General features: G+C 40.9%; 1 protein-coding gene across 1 annotated transcript in view; it reads right to left on the reverse strand.

Annotated features, from left to right (window-relative positions):
• ATXN10 (ataxin 10) overlaps positions 1-12061 on the reverse strand; it is a 163883-nt gene that overhangs the window by 137539 nt on the left and 14283 nt on the right. The window contains exons 2-3 of the mRNA XM_012659791.1: positions 11846-12037; positions 3929-4011 (exon numbers count right to left, since the gene is read on the reverse strand). Of these exons, the coding sequence (XP_012515245.1) occupies positions 3929-4011; positions 11846-12037 (275 nt within the window). The remainder of the gene's footprint in view (positions 1-3928; positions 4012-11845; positions 12038-12061) is intronic.

Here is a 12061-nt window from a genome sequence, read left to right on the forward strand (position 1 = left end):
TTTTTAAGTTTCACTGTTGAATCCAAATTTCATTGTTGAATTCCAAATAAAATTCAGTAATTTCACTAGCTGCCTTTTTGAAGAAGGTGGTGAGAAAGATGACGTAACTTCCATTTTCCTACTTGCCTGAATAGTATCTTTCCAACTCTGTCACCAAACACAAGTCATCTACTTAAAACTGACACAACTGAAAAGGAAGACCTATTAAACGGAGAGATGTTCCATCCTCACGGACTAGAAGACTCAGTATTGTTAAGATGGCAATTCTCCCCAAATTGATCTATGGATCCAATATAATCCCTAGTATCCTTAACATATAAATGACTCTTAAAACTCAACAACAAAAAGACAAACAGCCCAATTAAAAACTGGGCAAAGGATTCGAATAGACATTTCTCAAAGAAGATATACAAATGGTAAGTAAGTGTGTCATCATTCAGGAAATGCAAATCAAAACCACAATGAAGTACCACCATTTCACACCCACCAGGATGACTATAATCCAAAAAACAAAGAGTCAGCACGGATGCAGAGAAATTGGAACATTCATACGCCGTTGATGAAAAAGTAAAATGGTTCAGCTGTTATGGAAGTTTGGCAGTTCCTCAAATGTTAAGCACAGAGTTACCGTAAGACCCAGCATTTCCATTCCTAAGCATACACCCAAAAGAATAGAAAACAGGTACTCAAACAAATACACGTACCCACATGTTCACAGCAGCGTTATTCTTAATAGCCAACAGGTGGAAACAATCCAAATGTCTATCAACTGACGAATGGATAAACAAAATATGACATACCCATACAATGGAATATTATTCAGCCACAAAAAGCAAAATGCTACAATGTGGATTATGCGTAAAAACATTATGCTAAGTGAAAGAAGCCAGACACTGAAGCTCACATAATTCTATGATTCCATTTATACGAAATATCCAGAGTAGGTAAACCCATACAGATAAAACACAAAATACTGGTTGCCAGGCGGTACAGGGAAGGGGAAATAGCAACTGCTTAACGAGAACAGGGAATTCTTTTGGAGTGATGAAAATATTTTTAATTAGGTAGAGGTGGTGGTTCACAATACTGTGAATGTGCTAAATGCCACTCAAATGTTTGCTTTAAAATGGTTAATTTTATGTTACGTGAATCTCGTATCAAGAAAAACTTAAGTAAATTGATACAACTGCAACCATCTAAACTGTGAACTCAACACAGCTAACATAAAGTAGGTCTATAAGGACCTACTCTCTGACTAGTGGCTGTCAGTGAATAGCCAAGCCACCAAACGACCAGTTTACACTTCAATGACAAACTGGTCAAAAAAGCAACTTCAGATATCTGCTCCTGTAAGTTTTCCCTTAGGTCACCTACCTGCTTCTGTGAAAATTAATCCCGAGAAGAAAGGATAAAACAATCTTTTATCACATATTGCAAAAACTAATTCTTTTTAGTAAATTTGGAATAGAGCAGGAAAAAATGGATAACAGACTGAGGGGACATGGAGTCAGGGAAGATACCTTAAGACTGAAATAGGAGAGTGTGTCTATGTCAATGAAAACGAGCATGTCTATGCCGTTGAAAATGACGGAGTTCAGAGGAAAAACAGGCCTCCTGGGAGCAAGGGCGTAATTTCAGGAGAAAAGCGCTGAGTGGGCGATTGGGGGTGGGGGGTGCACACTAATAGTCATTTAATCACGCCATTCGTGCAGCACTTCCCCTGTGTGTATTTCTTTAGGAACACGTCACTAAAAGAGATGCCTGACCACAGCACGTCAGCTCTGCAGTGACACCAGCCCACCCCGTCAGGATCACCAGTTACACAATGGAGCACATTCTGAACTTTCTTACTGAACTACCATACCACACGCAGACTTCAAAAACGGCTACCTTTATCCTGCAGCGCAGTGAAACATGCACTCTACTGCTGATCTTTACTTCCCCAATTTTGAGTCCTGAGGCTTCCATTTTACTATAAAATGGAGCTACAAAAATATCTTTAAATACATAACATCTTAAAAACACTTCACAACTAAATCCTACACCCTATCAATTTTTTGAGAATATTTTTAAAATTATTGCTGCTCAAAAAACTTAAAGCACATACTTTGTAAATTCTTAGATGATGTAATTTTTTTTAAACTACCATTTCCCAAAGGAAGATTTCTAAATCAAATACAAAGACCCAAGAATTTTTAGCAAATTGAGTTTTAAGTGAAAACACTAAGAAATCACAGAACTGAATCAGAATTAAACTAAGTCCGGCAGCACCTCTAACACATTAATTTGGCCTCCTTCACCTTTGTGCTTCAGTTTTTGTGTCTGTAAAAGACTACCACCTCTAGTTCAAGAGTAGCATGGATATTAACATTAACAAAAGTAAGGCTTGTGTTACATAATAAGTATAGGCATTAAGAACTATATATAAAATAATTTATAAGTTAAATCATATTTTATATACAGCTGGAGAAATCTCATTTAAAGGAAGTATTCATTAAATTATCTTATAAGGTAAATTATCTTATTCTTTACTACACAAAAATTTTTAAACCTATAATCTAGTATGTCTAATCTATAAACCTGCATATTTACATTAAGATTTTCTCATCAAATGACTTAGGTTTACTCATGAAGTATTTCAATTCCTTAAACAAAAAGCTCATATATTAAAATTCTTTGGCCTTTTGAAAAACATTATATTAAGATAATAAGCCCTGTCCAAGGGAGAAGTATTGAGGTTAGTAGTATAAAGACCAAAAACATTCAAATAAGTCTGGAAAAGCTTCCAGCTCTTCACACTAAGAAGCCTGGTGTTTCTCTTAATCCCGTATCAACAGCCATAACAATCAGCACCAACCTCCCTTTCGGTCACACCAGATACTAACTTAACAGATCTGACACCTGGCTCCTCTCACTGGAGTGTGAGCTCCCTGAGGGCAGAGATTTTTGTCTGTTTTTGTCACTGTTCGAATCACACCCAAAACCTAAAATAGGGCTTGTCACATTCATAAATATTGAAAGACAGTATATTGGTCTGCTCAGGCTACCACAACAAAGCACCACAGACTGGGTGGCTTAAACAACAGACATTTATTTTCCCACAAGCCTGGAGAGCAGAAGTACAAGATCAAAGTGTCAGCAGGCTGGTTCCTTTTGAGGCCTCTCTCCTTGGCTAGTAGATGCCATCTTCTCCCTGTGTCATGTATCTTTATGCTGTGCGTGTCTGTGTCCTAATCTCATCTTCTCATAAGGATGTCAGTCATATACCCTCATTTTACCTTTATCACCTCTTTAAAGATCCTATCTCCAAATACGGTCACATTCTAGGTATTGTGGGTTAAGACTTTGCTATGGTCTGTTTGTGTCCCTCCAAAATTCTTATGTTGAGATCTAATCCCCAATGTGTTGGTATTAGGGGGTGGGGCCTTTGGGAGGTGACAAGGTCATGAGGGTGGAGCCCATGTGAGTGGGATTAGTGCTCTTATAAAAGGGCCACAGGGAGCTTACGTGCCCCTTCTGCCTTCTGCCATGTAAGGACACTGCAAGAGGCACCATCTATGAAGCAGAGAAGCCCTCACCAGACATCACATCTGCTGGTGCCTTAATCTTGGACTTTTCAGCCTCGAGAACTGTGAGCAACAAATTTCTGTTACTTACAAATTACTAGTCTAAGGTATTTTGTTATAGCAATTGGAATACACTAAGATCAACTTCAACATACAAATCAGGGCAATGAAATTCAGTCCACAACAGGAAAGGAAGTTGATGCAACTTTCTTTTATGATAATTCTTTAATATTTCACTACTGAAGTTTCCTTATCTCATGAAATACAGAACATGTATTTCAGTGAATGATGTAATACTCAAAGTATTGGTCTTAAATCCCTTTCAAAGATATAAATAATTCATGAATCATATTGCATGTTACCTGTCAACAGGGATTCCTGTTCTACTCGCAGTTCGCGAAACAGAAGAATCAAATCAACAGCAACTCCAATCGTATCCAAGTTCCTGTATCAGGTTTTTAAAAAAGACAAAATTAGACAAAAGCTTTTTCTTAAAACTTTACTTCAAATGAAGATTCAGTGCATGGTGCTGAGACTTGGTTAACGGTTCCTGTGGAAGGCAGAATAACGGCCTTCCACAGATGTCCACATCCTAATGCCCAAGCTCTGTGAATACGTTACCTCGTATGGCAAAAGGGACTTTACGGATGAGACTAAATTAAGGATCTTGAGACAGGAAGATTATCCCAGATGACATGGGTGGGCCCAATGCAATCACAAGGATCTTTATAAGAGAAACACAGAGGGTCAGAGTCGGGGGAGGCGGCCACGGCCAAGGGATGCAGGCACAGAAGCTAGAAAAGAGAACAACACTGATTCTTCCTTAGCACCTCCAGAAAAAACACAGCCATATTGACCCATTTTAGACTTCTGAATTCCAGAGCTACAAGATAACAAAAGTGTGTTCCTTTAAACCACTAAATTTTTGGTAATTTTCCACCACAGCAATAGGAAACTAATACAGATTTGTGCAGCTGAAGCAGGGCGCTGCTGTAACAAATACCTAAAAATGTGGAAGTGCCTTTGGAATTTGGCAATGGGCAGAAGCTGGAAGAACTTCAAGAAGCATGACAGAAAAAGTCTATACTGCCTTGAACACTGAAAGCATGGCAGGTGAGGGCTTGGAAGGAAATGAACATGTTATTAGAGACTAGAGGAAAGGCGACTGATTCTTGCTACACAGAGGCAAGAGATTAGCTGAACTGTGTCCCGCAGTTATGCAGAAAGCAAAACTTGTGAACAATGAACTTAGATATTTAGCTGAGCAGATTTCCAAGGAAAATGTTGAAAGTGAGATCAGGTTTCTTCTCACTGCCTATAGTAAAATGCAAAAGGGAAGAAATAAATTAAGGGAAGAACTGTTAACTAAAAAGGAATCAGGTCTTGATGATTTGGGAAATTCTCAACCTATCCAGAAAGACTGCAAGATGCCAAACGAGGAGCTTCACTGTCAGGAAAGCTGCTCTGGAGAGAAAGCCAAGGTTATGGCTGTACCATCTTTTGCCAGTATCTGAGAGAGATAAAAAGGTCAGAGTATTCAGTCTCACAGAGGTCTCTCTGAAGAGATTATGTGTGACTCATGAATTCCCCTTAGCAGAAGCCAGGAACAGAGACAGGGTTATCTAAGAAAGATCCATAGCAGGCCCTCTTGTCTAATGGTGTGAATCCCCATGACTACATGGGAGACCCACAAGGTTTTAAGAATGTTATACCAGAATAGGCACTGCCAGCTTGGATTGAAATGCACATAGAAAGGATGAAATGAAATAACGCCGTCAGACTCCCCAAAACACGCTGAAAACACGCTGATAAAACTACTTAGCTGTAAACATGTACTACCCTTCAATAAAAAGGAAGCATGACTTTGAGGGCAGAGCCAAGGGTTCAGAAAGCAGAGTCTCAAGACACAAAGGATTCTTCCCAGGCCTTGAAACTTAATTGAGTTTTCCAGAGTAGATTTGGAAACTGCGTGGGACCAGTGGCAACTCTTTTCCTTTCATTTTCCCTGCTTTTGAAGGGGAATGTCTAAAACTGTAATCCTATGCCTATTCAATGTATCCTGTGCCTATTGTATTTGGGGAGCACATAATTTGTTTTCTAGATTCACAGGTACACAGATGAGGAAGAATTTTGCCCTAGGATAGATCATACCCAGAGGTTCACACATATGTAATTTAGATGATTTAGATGATGAGATTTGGGACTTTTTAGCTGATGAGACTTAGAAGACATCCTGAACTTGAGTTGATGCTGTAATGGGTTGAGAAGCCGGGAAAGTTGGGATGGAGTAAATGTATTCTGCATGTGGGAAAGACATGAATGTTTAGGGGCCAAAGGGTGGACTGCGCTAGGCAACAAAATAGTGCTCTCAAGATGTCCACATCCTAAACCCTGGAACCTATGAAAATATTACCTTATATGGCAAAAGAGATGTGATATAAAAAACACATGTTTGGTCTTTGTCCCAGATTCCTGGCACAGAGTTCCTAAAACCCTGAGAAGTTCCTGAGCAAAAGGTACATATTTTGCTACTCATAACAAGCCCCACTTGATCATATCTGATTTATTCTAATGATATAACTCAGGGTGGGTCTCTAGATAGCTTCAGGATAGTGGCTGGTTGCCAGAAGAACCAACCATGTGATTAGAGGATTGGAAATTTCAGCCCTACCCCTGACCTCAGGGGAAGAGAGAGGGGCCAAGATTGAGTTCAATTACCAATGGCCAATGATTTAATTGATCATGTCTGCTAATGAGACCTGCATAAAATGCCTAAACAGTGGGGGGGGGGGTGTTGGAGAACTCTCAGGGTGGTAAACACAAAGTGCTCAGAGGATGGCACACCCAGAAAGGGCATGGAAGCTGGCACCCCATCCCCACCATACTTTGTCCTATGCATCTCTTCCATTTGGCTATTTCTGTTTTGTGATTTGGTTGGTATCACAAAACACCAACCAAAATTAAATTAGTGAATTAATGTGATTGAGTGATTAAATTAATGATTTTGAGATGGGGAGATTATCCTGGGTTATCTGGGTGGGCCTAATATAATCATAAGGGTCCTCATGAGAGGGATACAGGAGGGTCAGAGTCAGAAACACAGGCTGTTAGATGCTATTCTGTTGCTTTAAAGAGGGAGGATGGGGGCCAGGCACAGTGGCTCATACCTGTAATCTCAGCATTTTGGGAAGCCAAGGCAGGAGGATAGCTTGAGGCCAGGAGTTCAAGACTGGCCTGGGCAAGATGGCAAGACTCAGTCCCTATGAAAAATTTTTTAATGGCCAGGCACGGTGGCTCACGCCTGTAATCCTAGCACTTTGGGAGGCCGAGGCGGATGGATTGTTTGAGCCCAGGAGGTTTGAGACCAGCCTGAGCAAGAGCAAGACCCCATCTCTAATAAAAATAGAAAGAAATTAGCTGGACAACTAAAAATACATATATAGAAAAAATCAGCCGGGAATGGTGGCATGTGCCTGTAGTCCCAGCTACTCGGGAGGCTGAGGGAGAAGGATCGCTTGAGCCCAGGAGTTTGAGGTTGCTGTGAGCTAGGCTGATGCCATGGCACTCCAGCCTGGGCAACAAAGTGAGACTCTGTCTCAAAAACAAGTAAGTAAAGTGAGTGAGTGAGTAAATAAATAAATAAATAAACAGTCGAACCTGTAGTCCTAGCTACTCGGGAGGTTGAGATGGGAGGATCACTTGAGCCCAGGAGTTGGAGGCTGCAGTGAGCTGTGATCACACCAGTGCACTCTAGCCTGGGCAACAGAACAAGACCCTGCCTCTTAAAAAAAAAAAAAAAAAAATTTGTTTTAATAAATAAATACGGAGGATGGGGCCATGAAACAATGAATGCAGCAGGCAGCTTCCGTCACCTAGAAAAAGACAAGGAAATGGATTCTTCCCTAGAGCATCCAGAAGGAACTAGCCCTATGGATACTTTGACTTTCAGTCAGTGAGACTGATTTTGAACTTCTGACTTTTAGAACTATAAGATAAACCATTTCTGTTGTTTTAAGCTACCAAATTTGTGGTAACTTGTTACAGCGACAACAGGAAACTAATACAGCTCCCTATCTTCTTCTCAACACCAACGAGAACTACGACAAGACATTCCTAAAGAATAAGCATCCTGTCCTCCCACGTTGGCACAGAAGACTGTTGGGGCCAACTAGTAAGAACACCCGAGAACTTTCGAAGAGCCAACCATGAAGACCCCAGAGTGAGACAATTCTCTTTCCCAAGTGTTGATGTTGCTGCTGACATTCGGTGGTTCTTGCTCAATGCCGAAGTTGCTGCACTCTCTAATAAGGAGCACGCCACAGCTCTCAGAAATATAGGCCACAGCAAACGCTGAGGACCTTTGCCTGGGCAGTGGGTCTCCAAGGTTAAATGCGATGTGATCTGCATCACTGGCGCCTGAGAATGGTGTAAAGGAGTATGCAGGTCCAACCCTAAGGGAATATGTCGTGCCTCGCTTTATGAAGTAGACGGATTCTAACAAAGGTCCTGTAGTTTTAAAGCTGGAATTGAACACATTCTCTTCCCCAACCCTCCACCCCTACACCACCCCTCCCTTCAAGAAATGCACTTATAAGCAGGTAAGATAATGATGTAATTAAGAGTTTGCAGCTAAATCTGGGGAGAAAACAGGCAAGTTAAACACACCCCTGCCTTCGCAAGACTCACAGGTGGGAAGCCGGGAACAGGGCCCCACTCCCTCTCCACCCAGCTGTCCCCTATCCATCACCTTCCTCTGGAAGCCCTCCCCTGGCAATTTCCCACATGGCTACTTATCCCACTGGGCAACAAACTACTTGAGACCAAGGACTGTGATCCCTTATTGTAATTGGAAACACCTACCCAGTCTCAGGCACATGACAGGTTGCATTAAATATTTTTTTAATTAATGTGTACTTTGAGACTAGTTAGCTCCCTTCTCCTTTGAGCCATAAGGGAACTGAAACCTCCCATAGAAAAGGTTGAATGATTTCCTCTGGGTTATGCTACTGAGCATGAGGAATACAGTTTACACATTCAACATTTATTTATTGAACACATATTCAGTGCCAGGCACCATTTGAGATTCTGGGGATACAGCAGAGAACAAAACAGACCAAATGTTAAGTCTGAGTAGAGCACTGGCTATATGACATACAAGTCTGGAATTCAGGGTGAAAGTCAGGGCCACAGATAACATTTAGGAATCTGCAGCCTATACCTAATATTTTTAGCCACAGAAATGGATGAAACCATCTGGGAAGAAAATGTAGATAAAGAGGGGGGTCCAAAGACTGAGGCTTGTGTCATATTAACATTTAGAAGATGTGTAGATGAAAATCCAGCAAAGGAAACTGAGAAAGAGTAGCCTGAGAGGCAGGAGGAGAACCAAGAGTAGCGAGGTCCCAAATAACTGAGTGAGGGATGTCCTTCCAGGAAGGAATTATCAACCACATAAAATGCTGCTGTTAGTTTTGGTAAAATGAGCACTCCACACTGACCACAGGATTTGGCAACTCAGAGGTCACTGGTGATACTAACAAGAGCCATTTTGATGATATGTTAAGTTAAAAGATTGACTGAAGTGAGTTTAAAAGGAAGGGTAAGTGGAGACAGGGAGTATAGAGAAAAAGAAAAAAAAAGAATAAGAACCTGATCTGAATGGATCAAATCCCAGCACCCTGTGTTGAGAGGCCCAGTTTTACTAGAAGGAGTTTCCAAATGCCCAGGATTGGCGTGCACACGGCCAGGTGCTCTCTCCCTCCCCCTGTGCCAGGTGCCCAGAGAGCACTGCTCCGTCTCTCCTCACCCATGCATAAGACAGGTGAGAAGAGTGGCTCAGTGCCTGCCCCCCAGAAAAGAGGAAGTCATCCCACCTCTCTTCCTGCTCTTGCTTCCACATAAACCAGGCAAATGGGCCTGCTGCCTGTTTCTATATGGACAGTGTGCTAAGAATGAATTTCACTTTTTTAAATGGTTAAAGACAAAAACAAAGAATACAATTTTATGACATGTGAAAACTTTATGCAATTCAAATTTCAATGTTCATAAATGAAGTTTTAGTGGAACTCAGCCAGGCTCATTCATTCATTGACACACTGTCTATGGCTGCTTTCGCACTATAATGGGAGAGTTGAGAAATCTGACAGAGTTCACAAAGTCTCAACTATTATCTGACTCTTCAGAGAAAAAGTATAGCAACTCCTGTAATAGGGGTCACATTTACATGCAGAGCTAACTGCTTTGAACAGTTTTCTTTGAGCACCTCCTGACATTTCATAAGACTCAGACTGCTTTCTTTGCTGTATTATACCTCATTCCATATACACGTGGCAAAAATGATTCCAGTCCACACAAAGTGTAACATTCAGACAAAAGATGTAACAAGATTTAGGCCTTAATAGCATCACACCTTTTGAATAACTCTTTAATAAATTAAAATAAAACACCAGAAAAATATGTATTGGTTGTAATTCAAATCTTGACTGGCTCAGAAAGGCTGGCCACAAAGTCCTTACTACAATCTTTGTTGTATTTCTGACTAAAAAATTCTTTTCTGGATGCTGTTGCCCTAAGTGGTTGGAATTTCCCTTTGAAAATCAACAGTAAATAATAATATAACCCTAGAAGGTAAGAGGCAGATAAACTAACACTTAATTGCTCGTTTTCATTTCAGCCCAACCATAAGTTGCATGCAATAAAAACACAATCATTACCACACAGCACACCCCTTGCTTTGATGGCCCTGACAAAAGACCACTGAGATTTTATGTGCCATAGTATTTATCTTTGCAATGTCTGCATTTTTATAGTTTGCATGTAGCACTTGTCCTAGGTCACATGGCTGCGTAAGGGATGGAGCAGTTGTCTGCAACAGGACCAGTATGTAGGGCTCAGGACAGTCAGGGGAGCCTCAGCTTTAGAGTCAGATGTTTAGAGTCAGAGAGAACATTCCCAAGCTCTCTCACTTACTCAATAAGTGACTTTTGGACAAGTTATTTAATCTCTCCAAGTCACAGTTTCTTCTTTTGTAAAAATGGAAAAATAGTACCACACTATTTCTTGGGTTTGTTCTAAGGATTAAACAAGATACTGCAAGTAAAGCACCTGGGCCAAAGCACCGGTGCTGAGGGCAGGCTCATCAAATGCTCACTCCCTCCCCTCCAAGGCTAGCGAAATTTGAAATTCGCAGCCACAGTGAACAGTCTGTTCTAAGGCTCTCCTTTGCCCCACACTACAGTGCCTCTATTCCTGGAAAAGGACAAAGGAAAAAAGCCTCTAGCCAGAGGCTTCTAGCATATAACTAGTTATGTTTTAAAATGTTGACTATTATTATTATTTTTTCTATCCATTTATCTGCAAATGGATGGCAGGTTTGATTTAGCATTGAGGTTAAAGGACTTTAGCTGTTCCGCCCTCTCCTTTGATCTTAAAAATCTCATTAATCATATCAAAGCCCCAGGTATAACAGCGTCTAGGCGAAGGGAGTCCCTCAAGTGGCTTCTGCATCAACCCAACTTCACCCATCATAGCACTGACAGGGAGGCCTGGAGGCTCTGTCTGTCTACATTTAAGTCCAGGAAAAAAAGGTGAGCATCCTGTTTGTGGCTTCTGACTTCATTTCAAGCAAAAATTTTTAATAAAAAGCAGATTCCATAAAATCAAGGAGGAAAGATGCTCAATTCTGGGAGGAGAGAGTAACATGTACAAGCAAAGAACAGCACTGGGCAACCCCTGCTCATGTTTTAACTACGTGTACAAACGTGCACACTATAAAATAGGTGGCAGTAGAGCTTGGAACTCTGCATAGTCTTAAGGAGAGAGAGGTAATCACAGAAATTTATAAAACATGCTTCTTGTTCAAAGTAAACGCAATGGTAATGAATTAAAACATTTACAACTAAGAAAAATGAGGTCAAGAACTACATATGAACTTAGGCAGGCAGAATCTAGGAACAAGAAATCAAGACCAAGTTCAAATCACCGTACAGAACCAAATACCTCAAAACCTGTTATAAATACAAATAAGAAATCTAAGTAATCCCTAATCTTAAACACACTCTATGACAGGTTGTACCATTACATATGGTCTAAGAGATTCCACTGGTAAGACCTGCAGAGGACTTCTCCCCCGTGGATGTAAAGGACAATCTTGCAGTAACAGCAGGTGACACTATAATGCCAAAACAATTTCTAACAGGTACACCAGTGTGAAAGAACCAGCATGCACATATACAAGGAAATATAATCAAAGGTATGCGTGTAACTACAAGGAATACTACCTGATTGAATTTTGGTTTGCAGAACACTCTATACAAGCGTTTCGGAGACACCTGAAGCATTCTGTTATTAACTGCAGACTGGAAGCCAGATTCTCCACTTGGGACGTATCTCTGCAGGCCAGCTCAACAGCAAGAGATGATTTCTTTAAGATATCCAGGACTCTTTGGAAGATAGTCCTGGGTGCTGTTTCTCTGAAAGAGGATAAAATTGTTACA

Source organism: Propithecus coquereli, unplaced genomic scaffold (genome assembly GCF_000956105.1).
Source record: "Propithecus coquereli isolate 6110/MARCELLA unplaced genomic scaffold, Pcoq_1.0 Scaffold633, whole genome shotgun sequence".
Classification (NCBI taxonomy): domain Eukaryota; kingdom Metazoa; phylum Chordata; class Mammalia; order Primates; family Indriidae; genus Propithecus; species Propithecus coquereli.